The 18,855-nt window shown below is 35.8% G+C and overlaps 1 protein-coding gene across 4 annotated transcripts in view; it reads right to left on the bottom strand.

The window, feature by feature from the left end:
• CDH18 (cadherin 18) overlaps positions 1-18,855 on the bottom strand; it is a 411,562-nt gene that overhangs the window by 28,105 nt on the left and 364,602 nt on the right. For all 4 annotated transcript variants that reach the window (XM_068990438.1, XM_068990439.1, XM_068990440.1 and 1 more), the window contains one exon: positions 5,604-5,721. In XM_068990438.1, coding sequence (XP_068846539.1) covers positions 5,604-5,721 — 118 coding nt within the window. The remainder of the gene's footprint in view (positions 1-5,603; positions 5,722-18,855) is intronic.

The raw sequence follows: 18,855 nt of genomic DNA, 5'->3' as shown, positions 1-18,855 counted from the left end.
AGTTGAGGGAAAGGAAAAAATAAAACAAACAAACAAGCGAAGAAGCCCAAGGTATCAGTTACTGAAATATCCAAAAATCTCTAGAACAAAGGGAAATGGGGGAGCTGGCTTTTCATCTACCAGTGGCTGGCAATGTGTTTAGTCAAGACTTCCATCTTTGAAATGGGTGCCTCTTTGAAGTGGATCCTATCAATCAATCAAATTTTAGTCAGCTAGTTGCATTACAAAAAGAAAAAAAAAAAAAAAAAAGGAAGAAAACCCAGCAGTCAGGGCTCATATTGGCTTTATATTTTTATAATTGAAGAAGGTAATGGAAGCCACTCCAGTATTCTTCTGTAGAGAACTCCATGGACAGAGGAGTCTGGTGGGCTATAGTCCTTAGGGTCCCAAAGAGTCTGACAGGACTGGGAGGCTAACACTTTCACTTTAGAGGAAACAAGAGATTATTCCTTGAATCACATTCTGCTCAAGGTAGCAAGAGTTATATCAAGGCAAATACATCCATTCAAAAAGAAAGTAATCCAAATACTTACTGCTTCAGTTGGCAGACATTTCTTCCTTTTATAGAGACATAAATCTTTACCATCTTATGATATTTCAATACCTACAGGGATATGTCCTCTTTCTACCTTTTTATATAAAACTTTCTATCACATTTTGAATTTGACATAGCTCTTGTAAGCAGCATATAACGCTATATTTAAAAAATATAATAAAATATCTTTAAGAATGATATTTAATCTGTGTGACTATCATATGTTTGAACTACTTTCTACACAAAATATTGTCATTGTTTCTATTTGAATCTTTTATTCTACTTTCTGGCCTCTGCTCTATTGATAAAATAAGATTTATTAGCTTTTGTAAAAATTGCTTTGCTTTGGAAATTATAAATTCTTATTCTATTAATTTAGTGTTAACTCTTCAAATTTCTTCATGTTAGAAATCCAATATCAATTATAAGCCTTTTTTTCTATTATTTCTTGCAGAGATCATGAAGACAAAGATTAATATAATATTTGTCAAAACATAAGTAGCTAAAAATAAAAATTTTATTTCCTTATACACTGGAAAATGACTTTATTTACTGTCTTCCCTTAATTCCTGATAGTTTACCACTGTTAACTAAATATAGAAAAAGTTGACAATGGAAATTTTTTTCCTTTAGCAATTTGATTATATAATTGCTATCATTTCTGTCATATAGCTTTTCTAACAGGAATCTACTTTGGAGCTGAGCAAATTATTATTACTTTTAATGTATCTGATGCTGGGAGGGATTGGGGGCAGGAGGAGAAGGGGATGACAGATGATGAGATGGCTGGATGGCATCACGGACTCGATGGACGTGAGCCTGACTGAACTCCGGGAGTTGGTGATGGACAGCGAGGCCTGGTGTGCTGCGATTCATGGAGTCGCAAAGAGTCGGACAAGACTGAACGACTGAACTGAACTGATCCTCCCTTTTATTTTGATTAATATTTTTTATCTTTATTTTTGAGGTTTAACACTTTTAAACCGGAATATTTAAGTATAGAATTGAATTTCTACTTCTTTTTGTTATTCATGGTCATCATGAGGGTTTACATATTTTTAACTTAAAAAAATTGCCGTACAATTTAATCTATCTATATATTGCTTGTTGATATAATTTATTCCTAATTCTTCTGAATATATTATATTCTATATCTAAGTGTTCTCACAATATTTTAAAATTTTGACCTACCTGAACTTTGCTTGAATTAATGGATTTCCATCTGGCTTGTTAAATCTCTCTTTGTGTCCAGTCTAAAAGTAATGCTATTAATTTTTTTCCTATTGTTCTTTCTTTTGGTCTCTATGTATGTTTGTATATATACATATATGTTTACACATAACTAAATTTTAAATATATGGATTATATATATGGTTAGTGTGTATATATATATCTAAATATAAATTTATAAATATAGCTTTGTATACATTTTATATATTTAATACCTATATTTTAATATATATCTTATGTATACATGATATATTGGAGAAGGAAATGGCAGCCCGCTCTTGTTTTCTTGCCTGGAGAATACCATGGACAGAGGAGCTTGATGGTCTATAGTCCATGGGGTTGCAAGAATTGGACATATCTTAGCAACTGAGCATGCATACATGCATACATGATATATATATGTACACAGTATATATAAAACAAAAGTTTAACATCTAATTATAGGTTTATACAGTTATGTATATAACACTAAATATATATATTCATATAACTTTATATATTTTTTAATTATGAGAAAACTATAGCTTTATTTTGATAAATATTTTGAAATTATATTTATGCAAACATTTAATTTCATTGTCTCATTTCATATAACTTCTCAGTATTTTTCAAAAGATACCACTTTAAAAAAATTTTTTAAATGCTAAACATTAAAAATATATTAATATTCACCTTTTATCTGTTCATTTATATATTTTGCATTATTCAGAGTTAATTCATTTTCTCATTATCTTATTATCTATTGATATTTTGAATATTTTGAATATTTTGAATATTTTGATTTTCAGACTTATGAATATAATATACATTTCTTTGTGTCTAACTTTTGAAACAGCTTTTTTTCTGCAGTAAATCTTTGCCATAAACAGTTTGGAGTTGCCACTAAACCGATGACTTTCTGATCACTCATCCTGTCTTGGAGGCTCTGTCTGCTTTCTGTTGTTCCCCTTTCTTGTAAGCAGTGGGCACAGAAAATAATGCTATTAATTTTTTCCTCTAGATTTCTCTGTGTTTTGATGGCATGTAAATGTCTACTAACTCACAGAATGCAATGCTCAAGCTGTAGGCCTAGATTTCGAGACTCTTACTTTCTTTGTTTTTGTTCTGGTTGTTGTCCTGAGAGCTGTTTATATACTCATGAATATATATGTATATATATATACATATATATTCATTTTGTATGAGTATTCCAAGACTCTTGAGAGTCCCTCGGACTGCAAGGAGATCAAATCAGTAAATCCTAAGGGAAGTCAACCCTGAATATTCACTGGAAGAACTGTCACTGAATCTGAAGCTCCAATGCTTTGGACATATGATGCAAACAGCTGACTCACTGGAAAAGATCTAGTGCTGGGAAAGTTTGAGGGCAGGAGGAGAAGGTGGAGACAGAGGATGAGATGGTTAGAGAGCATCACCTACTCAATGCACATGAAACTAAGCAAATTCCAGGACATAGTGGAGGACAGAGGAGCCTGGCAGGCTACAGTCCATAGCGTCACAAAGAGTTGGACATGACTTAGCTACTGTCCTGTCCGACTCTTTGTGACCCCATGGACTATACAGTCCATGAAATTCTTCAGGCCAGAATACTGGAGTGACTAGCCATTCCCTTCTCCAGGGGATCTCCCAAGTGCAGGGATCGAACCTAGGTCTCCCACATTGCAAGCAGATTCTTTACCAGCTAAGCCACAAGGGACGCCCACAATAAATCCCATATTAAATTTCATCTTTATAAATTATTATCCATAACTTCTTTCTGTTTGGAGAAAAAGCCATCTTGACTGTAATACTCTTACACACAGTGTCATTCATTCGCCAATGCTGCAAAGTAAATAATTCAAACCACAACTTAACGAATGTAAGAATAGGTTGAGAGAAGTTGGGTGGCTTGTCTTATCTAGCATAAACAAAACTGTTTGCTCAAGCACATGTATTTATTGATGTATTAGCATCTCTTCTTTTTTTCTTCAGAATCTTGTTGCTTTTTCTATCCAAAATAAATTATTGGTGCTATTTATAATTTCATCAACTCCCAGATATGTTTAAATAAATTAAATCCATTTAAAAATAAATTTAAAAATCTTTTAATTTAAAAATAAATTAAAACACCCCTACACAACTGTCTGTAGGTATCACATACTTGATATAGCATAGATGATTTAAAACATTCATATACATGGTTAAAATAAATTCTAAAACATTTACATCAGCATTATAAACCTTTCAAAAGAGTATATATATTTGAGGGGTGTTTCTTCAGTTTGAATTACTAGAACTGGTAACATTGTCAAATAACAGAACTGACACCTTTTGAATACATCCATTAATTAAATTGAAACATGTCAGATGTAATAATCTTGAATAAAGGACTTTTAGTCACTAATGTGGGTTTAAACAAGTAATATTCTCTTGTTTTTCTAAAATACTTTGGGAATTATTTATATTAAATAGCTTGATTTTAACACATCATTAAATCTAAGTCAATTTTTATTTCTATCATCACATTAAAATTACTTTTCAAATGTATAATAAAGTGTTATTGGAATAGAAAAATTCAACTGAAATATAAATATGCTTTCTAAATATGGATTTCTAAATATAGTAGATTTCAGTCTACTAAGGCAGAAAGTTGAATGTTATCTAAATATGCAATTATTTGAATATGGACAGTATGAATTTATTTTTACATATTTAGCATAGTTAATTATAATAAATACATTTGGGATTTTGGGGTGAGATGTACATATGTAAACAAATATACAATAGTCAATTAACATGACTTGTCATACACAAACATGGATAAACATGTATTGTCATAAGTAGAGCTGACCACAGGGATATTTTAAATGAGAACAACAAATAAGTTTGGTATTTTTGGATGAATTTTGCAACAGCCACATGCACAATTTAGTATCCCTATCATAATAATTTAAAGAAGCTTGGGATAATGAGTAAACTGTTCACTGGGTTGTCAGAGATTTCTTTTGAATTTGAAAATGCTCCATGAAGAGTACAGAGAAGAACTCAACTGTTTACTCCAAAATGTATGCGTCATTGTTTCTTTCATGGGATTCAGAGGCTATTGTTAAATCCTAAATAATAGCATAGTCAGATAAATGTGATCAAAACCAGTTATGACAAGAAAGTTGATGCCAATCAGAACACTGTACATATTGAATAACTTGCTGCTTCCCTTCCATACAGAAGAATAGATTTTATCCAACAAGGGAATCTAAATCTTGGTAAATCTTCTCTAGTTATTATGGTGTTATTTTTCCTCCACACAATAGAGAACGTTAAACAAAAATAATTCAAAAAATTCCACAATGCTCTGTAATTATGCATATGTATCTACCCATATTTTAGAAAAATATTCATAATAGCAAGAGGAAATATAATTTGTATATCACATCCTGATAGCCTGGCTAATGCAAGATGATTTCAAACATCGCATTTCCTTTCCTAACTGTCCCTAGGACATATTTTTCATTTTTCCTAATTTAAATTTTTTCTACCTCTTAGCAGTTATAGCAGTTCTCATAAACATGTTTCTCAGCTAAGATTTCTCTTAAAATTTGCCCAAGAGCATATTACATGTACATTTCTGGTTTAAAGGGATGCTTCTGAATAAACTCAATGGAAGTTATTTGTACATATGGCTCAATTTTAAATACAAGCTATTCACAGATCATAACGCATTAACGTCAAACTGACTTTGAATGTTGATTTGCAAGCTGTTCATGGGTATATCAGAATCGAGCAAAGCTGCTCAGTCCTACTCCATATCAAGTCAAAGCAGATACCACAAAGATAAAAAAATATATGAATGCAAGTTCACCTTCATTATCTTTCAGAGTGAAGTTTGGGTTTACAGACAGATGTTCATCAAGAAAGAAGCTAAACCTTGGTCCATTGGCAAAATCATCTTTATCAGTGGCACTGATGGTATGAATAACCTAAAGAAAAAACAAAATTGAGAATAAATTTAATTTAGCTCTTCCTTTGATTTCAATTATAACATTTCAATATCCAACTTAAGTGTTTTCAAATTCTTATTCTAATGACAGAATTAACTAATTTGCTCTCCCTTGCATTAGACTTTAAGAAATGTAGTATGGCATACCTTATAATCATTCACAATTTTTTTTCCCAGAATGGCACAAATATTTAATGTGTGTGTGTGTGTTTCCTTTATTACCCACAGTACCTTGGGGCCAATTAGTTGTAAGGCTTTGTGCAAACACCTGTTTGGGGAGACATGAAGTATTGTTTGTACAAATACAAATATCCCAGTGTTGATGCAGAACAGCCTTTCAGTACATGTTGGGCTCAGCCAGAAAACACAAAGGCACAAGAGCCATAATTTTTGTTTCCGGAGACCTCTGAGTTCATGATCTAGGCCCTGAATTTGAGAGAGGAAGACTCTGAGTCCCAAAAGGAATGTGATGTGCCTCAAATCTGTAAAATAGTGACAGAAGTAAAACTAAATCACTCAGAGCTTTACGATATATTTTTCATCCTGGTAGTTGAGAGAAAGCAATGCCAAAATTTGGACTTTATGCACTTTAAGGAACAGAGGAAATTAGAATACATAAATAAAATATTCCAGGTAGCTTAAGAGCAATACACACATTCCAATATTGATACTCATCACAATCTTTAAAAACAATATTTGAAACAAATAAGATAATATTTTCCTTTTGAAAAAAAAAAAAAGTATCCTAAAGCTTAGGTATCCTCTTTGCAGTGTTTCTGTAGAGAAACTGAAAACACAGAGGGGAAGTAGAGCCAGAAAAAATAGTATTTTCTACATATGAAATATAGTACATGCATTTCAAAAACTGACATGATTACTAAGAATATTTTACCCATTTTCATTCACTCCATTTCAATATTTTACAAGTGAAACAAACCACCAATATACATCAGATTTAAAAGATAAATTCCTCTCCAAGTACTGAGCCCATTAGTTTGCAAGGGAGAAGTGAAGAAATATTGAAGTAGTGAGAATGAGTAGCCAGGGCAAGTAGGACCAGAAGAGGATGTCCTTTCATGAAGTGAACGTGAAGAAAGGGCCTCAAGATATAGACGTGATTAACTTCCCAAGGGTCACTCCTTATATTCTTTTCCATCACCATTCAGCCCGTATTTTCTCAGCAAGAGATCCTGGTAAAAGCCCCCCCCAGCTCCTCAAACACACACACACATTCAATCCTTCTCTTCATTATTTCACTCCATATTACCATATCATTTATATATGAACTGAACATTTACATAATTGCTTTTTTTTTTCTCACTAAAAGTACAACTAGTCTCTGGACAGAATTTTGTTGTTGTTGTTATTGCCTTCTGACTATAAATAGAATAAATTGATGGATAATCAGAAGGAAACTAGATGATTTTTCTCAAGTGCAGGAAAAGTTCTATAGTTTATTATTGATGTTCACTCCTGTCATGTCTGACTCTGCAACTCCACTGACTGTAGCACACCAGGCTTTCCTGTCCTTCACCATCTCCCAGAGTTGCTCGAACTCATGTTCATTGAGTCAGGAATGCCATCAAACCATCTCGTCCTCTGTTACCCCTTTCCCCTCCTGCCCTCAATCTTTCCCAGCATCAGGGTCTTTTTCAATGAGTTGGCTCTTTGCATCAGGTGGCCAAAATATTGGACCTTCAGTTTAAGTATCAGTACTTCCAGGGAATGTTCAAGGTTGATTTCCTTTAGGATCGACTAGTTTGATCTTCTTGCTTACCAGTTCAGTTCAGTTCAGTTCAGTTCAGTCGCTCAGTCGTGTCCGACTCTTTGCGACCCCATGAATCGCAGAACGCCAGGCCTCCCTGTCCATCACCGGAGTTTACTCAGACTCACATGCATCGAGTCAGTGATGCCATGCACCCCTCATCCTCTGTCGTCCCCTTCTCCTCCTGCCCCCAATCCCTCCCAGCATCAGAGTCTTTTCCAATAAATAAACTCTTCAATGAGGTGGCCAAAGTACTGAAGTCACCTTTAGCATCATTCCTTCCAAAGAAATCCCAGGGCTTATCTCCTTCAGAATAGACTGGTTGGATCTCCTTGCAGTCCAAGGGACTCTCAAGAGTCTTCTCCAACACCACACTTCAAAAGCATCAATTCTTTGGCGCTCAGCCTTCTTCACAGGCCAACTCTCACATCCATACATGACCACTGGTAAAACCATAGCCTTGACTAGATGGACCTTTATTGCCAAAGTAATGTCTCTGCTTTTCAACAAGCTATCTAGGTTGGTCATAACTTTTCTTCCAAGGAGTAAGCGTCTTTTAATTTTATGGCTGCAATTTTGGAGCCCCCCCAAAAAAAAGTCTGACATTGTTTCCACTCTTTCCGCATCTATTTTCCATGAAGTGATGGGACCGGATGCCATGATCTTCGTTTTCTGAATGTTGAGCTTTAAGCCAACTTTTTCACTCTCTTCTTTTACTTTCATCAAGAGGCTTTTTAGTTCCTCTTCACTTTCTACCATAAGGGTGGTGTCATCTGCATAACTGAGGTCATTGATATTTCTCCCGGAGATCTTGATTCCAGCTTGTGCTTCTTCCAGCCCAGCATTTCTCATGATGTACTCTGCATATAAGTTAAATAAGCAGGGTGACAATATACAGCCTTGGCATACTCCTTTTTCTATTTGGAACCAGTCTGTTGTTCCATGCCCAGTTCTAACTGTTGCTTCCTGACCTGCATACAGGTTTCTCAAGACGCAGGTCAGGTGGTCTGGTATTCCCATCTCTTTCAGAATTTTCCAGTTTATTGTGATCCACACAGTCAAAGGCTTTGGCATAGTCAATAAAGCAGAAATTGATGTTTTTCTGGAACTCTCTTGCTTGTCCCATGATCCAGCGGATGTTGGCAATTTGATCTCTGGTTCCTCTGCCTTTTCTAAAGCCAACTTGAACATCTGGAAGTTCACGGTTCATGTATTGCTGAAGCCTGGCTTGGAGAATTTTGAGCATTACTTCACTAGCGTGTGAGATGAGTGCAATTGTGCGGTAGTTTGAGCATTCTTTGGCATTGCCTTTCTTTGGGATTGGAATGAAAACTGACCTTTTTCATTTCTGTGGCCACTGCTGAGTTTTCCAAATTTGCTGGCATATTGAGTGCAGCACTTGAACAGCATCCCTTGCTTAACAAGGGACTCTCAAAAGTCTTATCCAGCACCACAATTAGAAAACATCAATTATTCAGTGCTCAGCCTACTTTATTGTAGAGCTCTCACATCCATTCATGACTACTGGAAAAGCCATAGCTTTGACTATATGGACCTTTGTCCACAAAATAATGTCTTTGTTTTTTATTTTGTCTCTGTCTTTTAACACGCTGTGTAGGTTTGTCATAGTTTTTCTTCCTAGGAACAAACATCTTTTTTATTTTGTAGCTGTCATCACATTCACTGTTCATACTGATTTTGGAGTCCAAGAAAATAAACTTAGTCACTGTTTCCATTGTTTCCCAATCTATTTGCCATGAAGTGATAGGACCAAATACCATGATGTTAGTTTTTTGAAAGTTTAGTTTTAAGTCAGCTTTTTCACTCTCCTCTTTCACCCTCATCAAGAAACTATTCCCTCTCTGCTTTCTGCCATTAGAGTGGTATTATCTGCATGTCTGAAGTTACTGGTATTTCTCCTGGCAAGCTTACTTCTTGTTTGTGCTTCATCCAGTCTGGCATTTCACATAATATATTCTGTGTATAGGTTAAATAAGCAGGGTGACAATATACAGCCTTGATGTACTCCTTTCCCAATTTGGAACCAGTCCATTGTTCCATGTCCAGTTCCAAATGTTCCTTCTTGACCGGCATACAGATTTCTCAGGAGGCAGGTCAGGTGGTCTGGTATTTCCATCTCTTCAAGAATTTTCCACAGTCTGTTGTTATCTACACAGTTAAAGGCTTTAGTGTAGTCAAGTTTAATTTAGAATGTGCAGATTCTAAAAACAGAATTGCAGTTTCTACAGATTAGTTACTTAGTATCAGATGGAAATAAAACATCACATTTTCAGGGATAGGTAAAACAAATACAGTCAACTCTTCATACCCATGGTTCTGAGTCTGTAGATTCAACTACCATGGACAAAAATGTTTTTTAAAAATTCAGAAACTTCCAAAAAGTGAAACTTGAAACTGCCATGCAGTGGCAACTATTTAGATGGTCTTTATGTTGTAATTACAACTATTTACATGATATTTACATTGTATAATATTGTAATTATCAGAGATGATTTTAAAATATATAGAAGAATGTGTGAAGTTTATATGCAAATACTACACCACTGATATAAAGGATTTGAGCATTTATGGATTTCGGTATCGCAGGGGCAGAAGGGGGATGTTGGAACCAGTTTCCCACAGAAATTTATACAATTTCTGTGGACAGCTGTGTAAATTTTTTGAGGGGAGAAATAAATATTTTCCCACCCCTATTTTTCATTCATTGTGATTATCAGATGGGCAATATTTTTCTCAATGATATCTCATAATATGCTGACATACTTGCAAGTTTATCTCTTATCTTAGAAAGCAATTTTGGAGGGGGTTGGTAAAGAACAATTAACTTAAATTAACTGAGCTATTATATGCTTATTGCTATCACTTCTTTGAAACAATTTTCTCCTTTCAAAGTTAATTTATAAGTTATTTTAAATTTTCTTAATATTTTTACAAACACGACCCTATTCAATTTGTTAAACATTGGTATAATTCATATTCTATTTACAATTTTTTTTCTATTAACTTTGAAATATAAATCTTCCCATTTTTATGCAGGTAATTTCAAATCTCAATTTACCAGGAAGTTCACATAGAACAAATCTGTTTTCCTCAGAAAGGGTTCAAGGTCTCATCTACATAATAAATGATAATTTGGTTCACATATTTTGTTTAAGAGTGAACCATACATCTTGAACTTCTGTAGAATTGTTGGACATGCATCTGTACTTAAATATTTTTCCAGAATACTTTTGAAAGATGCTTCCAAAAACCTAGTATGTTGGTCTTTTTTAAATCTAGCACTCCTAGATATTCTCTTGATGAGAGAAGGCATATTTAATTTCTCTATTGGTTATTTTATTATTAACTTTTCCTCTGTCAATAGGAAATGGGATTTTCATTTTTCCTTAGACATTCTTTAGAAAACATACTTGAAAGTTAAACATGTTTCAGATTTTTAGGAGATTTAAACTTCTGGCAAATATCTAGATAGTTGCTATGTCACTTTTATCAATATTTTATACACTTTTCTCAGACTTACTGATTTATCTACTCTGTTCTACCTGTGTGCTCTCTGTTTGTGCAACTGGTTGGCAATGTATGATCCATAAAACTTTATTTTCTGATTCTCATACCTTCTAACTGAACTCAATTGCACATTATGTATTAAGTGTGTAAAGTGTTTAATTACTTTTAAAGACCTGAGATTTACTCTAACAAAAGGAGAAAAACTCAGATTGATGAGTTTTATTTATAAATACTTACTAGAATTTTTTTGATAATGCCCATGAATAAGGATGCATTTTTGGAATAAACTAATTAAAACCAATTTTATATTTCTGTTATTAAATAAATGTATCCCCTTGCTTGGGCTTCTCTAGTGGTTCAGATGGGAAAAATTCTGCCTACAATGCAAGTATACCTAGGTTCAATTCCTAGAGAAGGAAATGGCTAACCACTCCAGTATTCTTGCCTGGAGAATTCCATGGACAGAGGAGCCTGGTGGGTTATGGTCCATGGGGTCGCAAAGAGGTGGACAGGACTGAGCAACAAACACTTCCACTTTCAATCCCCTTGTTCAAACATGTTTAAAACATATTAAATCCATTACTTATAGAATATTTTATTAGGAAAAATAGTGTCAGAAATTTATACGAATAACATAGCTTTATATTTGGGAAATGTGTTAACTCCATCTAAAATTTAAATTAAAATGAAGAAAAAATTCTATGGAGTGCATTGCATCTTCTTTAAAATTAATTGAGTTTGTTCTATAATATGATCTTAAATGATCATTGAAAATAATACCAACTTCTGTTACTTAGTTGAAGTTTAACTTTGACAACTAATTGTACTATTAATAATTGGATATTTTGTGGGCAGAGGTTGGTATTTTGTAATGAAATATTTTCTTTTATATGTTATGTTTTCTAAGTTTACTTACAAAAAGAAAAAAATACAGAGGAAAAATTCAATATGAATATGACAGAAAGAATTCTCTTTGCTATTTTTCAAAATTTCTAGTTATTGGCATATCTTAAGTATTTTGAATTCACTCTACTTCCAGAAATGATTTAAAATTTTATGCATGCATGATTTTCTTTTAATATTTTTTCATAAAACATATGCAAAAGATTTTTTCCAGAGTAGGAAAATATATTAAGTCAGAGAAATATATTGTTGAAGTTTATATTGATACCTGAATCAACCAGAACTCTACTATTACATGTGGTTTGAACCTCTGCTTTCAGAAAAGACCAGTCTCTGTCATAGCTACATGCTGCTATATTTAAATGCACAACATCCATAATAGAAGTGTCTGCAGTTCTAAAAGTAATTGTCATAGAAAGAGGAACTGTTGCAATACAAATACACTTAGGAAAACCTATTTCACAAATCATTATTTGAATAGTTTCCTATTCCAACTCTGCCTCAAAATATACAGTTTCTCCAGAAAAGCTACAACACCAAGATTAAGTGAACCAAAGACTGTAAAATTAAATAACAGAAAGATTAAGATCACTTTTCTCTATAATGGGTTGCTCATAGAACTGAATGGGTAATGATTTGTTTAAATACAGGTGTAACAAACAATATGTTAAACATGATGTTTTTATCCTCTCAATTAAAACTCTAAGTTCATTTTGGTAAAATAATTGGAAAAAGCTCAGATACAATAAAGAATCTTTTCCTTATAGTGAAAAATAAAATCATGTGATACTGTGATATTAAAGATAGCAATTATATTAAATGTGAATATAGTACTTAAAGAATGCAAAGAAATCACATAATTTAATTTAAATATATTAGAACATTATCCTCAATGGTGAAAAATTGAAAGCATTTCCCCTAAAGTCAGGAGCAAGACAAGGGTGACACTCTCATCACTACTATTCAACATAGTTTTGGAAGTTTTGGCTACAGCAATCAGAGCAGAAAAAAAAAATAAATAAAAGGAATCCAGACAGGAAAAGAAGTAAAACTCTCACAGTTTGAAGATGACATGATCCTCTACATAGAAAACCCTAAAGATTCCACCAGAAAATTACTACAGCGAATCAATGAATATAGTATTTGCAGGATATAAAATTAACACAGAAATCTCTTGCTAACAATGAGCAAACAGAAAGAGAAATTAAGGAAACAATTCCATTCACCACTCTAATGAAAAGAATAAAATACTTAGGAATATATCTACCTAAAGAAAAAAGACCTATATATAGAAAACTATAAATAATGATGAATGAAATCAGAGGACACAAACAGATGGAGAAATATACCATGTTCATGGATCAGAAGAATCAATATAGTGAAAACAGGGATACTACCCAAAGCAATCTATAGATGTAATGCAATCCCTATCAAGTAACCAATGGTATTTTTCACAGAACTAGAACAAATAATCTCACAGTTTGTATGGAAATACAATAAAAAAAAAAAAACTCAAATAGCTGAAGCAATATTGAGAAAGAAGAATGGAACTGGAGGAATCCACCTGCCAGACTTCAAGTACTACTACAAAACCACAGTCATCAAGACAGTATGGTACTGGCACAAAAACAGAAATATAGATCAATGGAACAAAATAGAAAGCCCAGAGATAAATCCACACACCTATGGACACTTGTACAGAAAAGATCTTCACAACCCAGATAATCATGATGGTGTGATCACTAATCTAGAGCCAGACATCCTGGAATGTGAAGCCAAGTGGGCCTTGGAAAGCATCACTATGAACAAAGTTAGTGGAAGTGATGGAATTCCAGCTGAGTTGTTTCAAATCTTGAAAGATGATGCTGTGAAAGTGCTGCACTCAATACGCCAGCAAATTTGGAAAACTCAGCAGTGGCCACAGGACTGGAAAAGGTCAGTTTTCATTCCAACTCCAAAGAAAGGCAATGCCAAAGAATGCTCAAACTACCGCACAATTGCACTCATCTCACGTGCTAGTAAAGTCACGCTCAAAATTCCCCAAGCCAGGCTTCAGCAATACATGAACTGTGAACTTCCTGATGTTCAAACTGGTTTTAGAAAAAGCAGAGGAGCCAGAGATCAAATTGCCAACATCCGTTGGATCGTGGAAAAAGCAAGAGAGTTCCAGAAAAACATCTATTTCTGCTTTATTGACTATGCCAAAGCCTGTGACTGTGTGGATCACAATAAACTGTGGAAAATTCTAAAAGAGATGGGAATACCAGACCACCTGACCTGCCTCTTGAGAAATCTGTATGCAGGTTAGGAAGCCGCAGTTAGAACTGGACATGGAACAACAGACTGGTTCCAAATAGGAAAAGGAGTACGTCAAGGCTGTATATTGTCACCCTGCTTATTTAACTTCTATGCAGAGTACATCATGAGAAATGCTGGACTGGAAGAAACACAAGCTGGAATCAAGATTGCCGGGAGAACTATCAATAACCTCAGATATGCAGAGGACACCATCGTTATGGCAGAAACTGAAGAGGAAAAGCCTCTTGATGAAAGTGAAAGAGGAGAGTGAAAAAGTTGGCTTAAAGCTCAACATTCAGAAAACGAAGATCACGGCATCTGGTCCCATCACTTCATGAGAAATAGATGGGGAAACAGTAGAAACCGTGTCAGACTTTATTTTTGCAGGCTCCAAAATCACTACAGATGGTGATTGCAGCCATGAAATTAAAATACGCTTACTACTTGGAAGAAAAGTTACGACCAACCTAGTATATGCAAAAGCAGAGACATTACTTTGCCGACTAAGGTCCATCTAGTCAAGGCTATGGTTTTTCCTGTGGTCATGTATGGATGTGAGAGTTGGACTATGAAAACGGCTGAGCACCAAAGAATTGATGCTTTTGAACTATGGTTTTGGAGAAGACTCTTGAGAGTCCCTTGGACTGCAAGGAGATCCAACCAGTCCATTCTGAAGGAGATCAGCCCTGGGATTTCTTTGGAAGGATTGATGCTGAAGCTGAAACTCCAGTACTTTGGCCACCTCATGCGAAGAGTTGACTCATTGGAAAAGACTCTGATGCTGGAAGGGATTGGGGGCAGGAGGAGAAGGGGACGACCGAGGATGAGATGGTTGGATGGCATCACTAGCTCGATGGACGTGAGTCTGAGTGAACCCCAGGAGTTGGTGATGGACAGGGAGGCCTGGCGTGCTGTGATTCATAGGGTCGCAAAGAATCAGACATGACTGAGCGACTGAACTGAACTGATGGACACCTTATCTTCCACAAAGGAGGCAAGACTATACAATGGAGAAAAGACACTCTCTTTAACAAGTGGTGCTGGGAAAACTGGTCAACCATTTGTAAAAGAATGAAATTAGAACACTTTCTAACACCATACACAAAAATAAATTCAAAATGGATTAAATATCTAAACGTAAGACCAGAAACTATAAAAATCCTAGAGGAAAACATAGACAAAACACTCTCTGACATAAATCACAACAGGATCCTCTAAGACTCACATCTCAGAATATTGGAAATAAAAGAAAAAATAAACAAATGGGACCTAGTTAAACTTGAAAGCTTCTGCACAACAAAGGAAACTATACGCAAGCTGAAAAGATAGCCTTCAGAATGGGAGAAAATAATACTAAATGAAGCAACTGACAAACAACTAATCTCAAAAATATACAAGCAACTCCTGCAGCTCAATTAGAGAAAAATAAACGACCCAATCAAAAACTGGGCCAAAGAACTAAATAGACATTTCTCCAAAGAAGACATACAGATGGCTAACAAACACATGAAAAGATGCTCAACATCACTCATTATCAGAGAAACGCAAATCAAAACCACAATGAAGTACCATTTCACGCCAGTCAGAATGGCTGCTATTCAAAAGTCTATAAACAATAAATCCTGGAGAAGGTGTGGAGAAAAGGCAACCTTCTTACACTATTGGTGGAAATGCAAACTAGTACAGCCACTATGGAGAACAGTGTGGAGATTCCTTCAGTTCAGTTCAGTTCAGTCGCTCAGTAGTGTCCGACTCTGCAACCCCATGAATCGCAGCACGCCAGGCCTCCCTGTCCGTCACCATCTCCCGGAGCTCACACAGACTCACGTCCATCTAGTCCGTGATGCCATCCAGCCATCTCATCCTCGGTCGTCCCCTTCTCCTCCTGCTCCCAATCTCTCCCAGCATCAGAGTCTTTTCCAATGAGTCAACTCTTCACATGAGGTGTCCAAAGTACTGGAGGTTCAGCTTTACCGTCATTACTCCCAAAGAAATCCCAGGGCTGATCTCCTTCAGAATGGACTGGTTGGATCTCCTTGCAGTCCAAGGGACTCTCAAGAGTCTTCTCCAACACCACAGTTCAAAAGCATCAATTCTTTGGTGTTCAGCCTTCTTCACAGTCCAACTCTCACATCCATACATGACCATAGGAAAAATCATAGCCTTGACTAGATGGACCTTAGTCGGCAAAGTAATGTCTCTGCTTTTGAATATACTATCTAGGTTGGTCATAACTTTTCTTCCAAGGAGTAAGAGTCTCTTAATTTCATGGCTGCAGTCACCATCTGCAGTGATTTTGGAGCCCACAAAAATAAAGTCTGACACAGTTTCCACTGTTTCCTCATCGATTTCCCATGAAGTGATGGGACCAGATGCCATGATCTTCGTTTTCTGAATGTTGAGCTTTAAGCCAACTTCTTCACTCTCCTCTTTCACTATCATCAAGAGGCTTTTTATCTCCTCTTCACTTTCTGCCAAAAGGGTGGTGTCATCTGCATATCTGAGGTTATTGATAGTTCTCCCAGCAGTCTTGATTCCAGCTTGTGTTTCTTCCAGTCCAGCATTTCTCATGATGTACTCTGCATAGAAGTTAAATAAGCAGGGTGACAATATACAGCCTTGACGTACTCCTTTTCCTATTTGGAACCAGTCTGTTGTTCCATGTCCAGTTCTAACTGTGGCTTCCTGACATGCATACAGATTTCTCAAGAGGCAGGTCAGGTGGTCTGGTATTCCCATCTCTTTTAGAATTTTCCACAGTTTATTGTGATCCACACAGTCACAGGCTTTGGCATAGTCAATAAAGCAGAAATAGATGTTTTTCTGGAACTCTCTTGCTTTTTCCATGATCCAGCGGATGTTGGCAATTTGATCTCTGGTTCCTCTGCTTTTTCTAAAACCAGTTTGAACATCAGGAAGTTCACGGTTCATGTATTGCTGAAGCCTGGCTTGGAGAATTTTGAGCGTGACTTTACTAGCACGTGAGATGAGTGCAATTGTGCGGTAGTTTGAGCATTCTTTGGCATTGCCTTTCTTTGGAGTTGGAATGAAAACTGACCTTTTCCAGTCCTGTGGCCACTGCTGAGTTTTCCAAATTTGCTGGCATATTGAGTGCAGCACTTTTACAGCATCATCTTTCAGGATTTGAAACAGCTCAAATGGAATTCCATCACCTCCACTAGCTTTGTTCATAGTGATGCTTTCTAATTCCCACTTGACTTCACATTGCAAGATGTCTGGCTCTAGATTAGTGATCACATCTTCATGATTATCTGGGTCGTGAAGCTCTTTTTTGTACAGTTCTTCCGTGTATTCTTGCCACCTCTTCTTAATATCTTCTGCTTCTGCTTCCAGACCATTTCTGTCCTTTGTCAAGCCCATCTTTGCATGAAATGTTCCCTTGGTATATCTAATTTTCTTGAAGAGATCTCTAGTCTTTCCCATTCTGTTGTTTTCCTCTATTTTTTTGCATTGATTTTGAAGAAGGCTTTCTTGTCTGTTCTTGCTTTTCTTTGCAATCTGCATTCAGATGCTTATATCTTTCCTTTTCTCCTTTGCTTTTCACCAGTCTTCTTTTCACAGCTATTTGTAAGGCCTCCCCAGACAGCCATTTTGCTTTTTTGCATTTCTTTTCCATGGGGATTGTCTTGATCCCTATCTCCTGTACAATTTCACAAACCTCCATCCATAGTTCATCAGGCACTCTATCTATCAGATCTAGTCCCTTAAATCTATTTCTCACTTCCACTGTATAATCATAAGGGATTTGATTTAGGTTATACCTGAATGATCTAGTGGTTTTCCCTACTTTCTTTAAGTCTGAATTTGGCAATAAGGAGTTCATGATCTGAGCCACAGTCAGCTCTCGGTCTTGTTTTTGTTGACTGTATAGAGCTTCTCCATCTTTGGCTGCAAAGAATATAATCAGTCTGATTTCGGTGTTGACCATCTGGTGATGTCCATGTGTAGAGTTTCTCTTGTGTTGTTGGAAGAGGGTGTTTGCTATGACCAGTGCATTTTCTTGACAAAACTCTATTAGTCTTTGCCCTGCTTCATTCCGCATTCCAAGGCAAAATTTGCCTGTTACTCCAGGTGTTTCTTGACTGCCTACTTTTGCATTCCAGTTCCCTCTATTGAAAAGGACATCTTTTTTGGGTGTTAGTTCTAAAAGATCTTGTAGGTCTTCATAAAACCGTTTAACTTCAGCTTCTTCAGCATTACTGGTTGGGGTATAGACTTGGATAACTGTGATATTGAATGGTTTGCCTTGGAGACGAACACATTCTGTCATTTTTTAGATTGTATCCAAGTACTGCATTTCGGACTCTTTCGTTGACCATCATGGCTACTCCATTTCTTCTAAGGGATTCCTGCCCGCAGTAGTAGATATAATGGTCATCTGAGTTAAATTCATCCATTCCAGTCCATTTTAGTTCACTGATTCCTAGAATGTCGACGTTCTCCCTTGCCATCTCTTGTTTGACCACTTCCAATTTGCCTTGATTCATGGACATGACATTCCAGGTTCCTATGCAATATTGCTCTTTACAGCATTGGATCTTTCTTCTATCACCAGTCACATCCACAACTGGGTATTGTTTTTGCTTTGGCTCCATCCCT

Source organism: Capricornis sumatraensis, chromosome 18 (genome assembly GCF_032405125.1).
Source record: "Capricornis sumatraensis isolate serow.1 chromosome 18, serow.2, whole genome shotgun sequence".
In the NCBI taxonomy this organism is placed as follows: Eukaryota; Metazoa; Chordata; class Mammalia; order Artiodactyla; family Bovidae; genus Capricornis; species Capricornis sumatraensis.
Note: the sequence above shows the minus strand (reverse complement) of the source record. Positions and strands in the feature narration are given on the sequence as shown.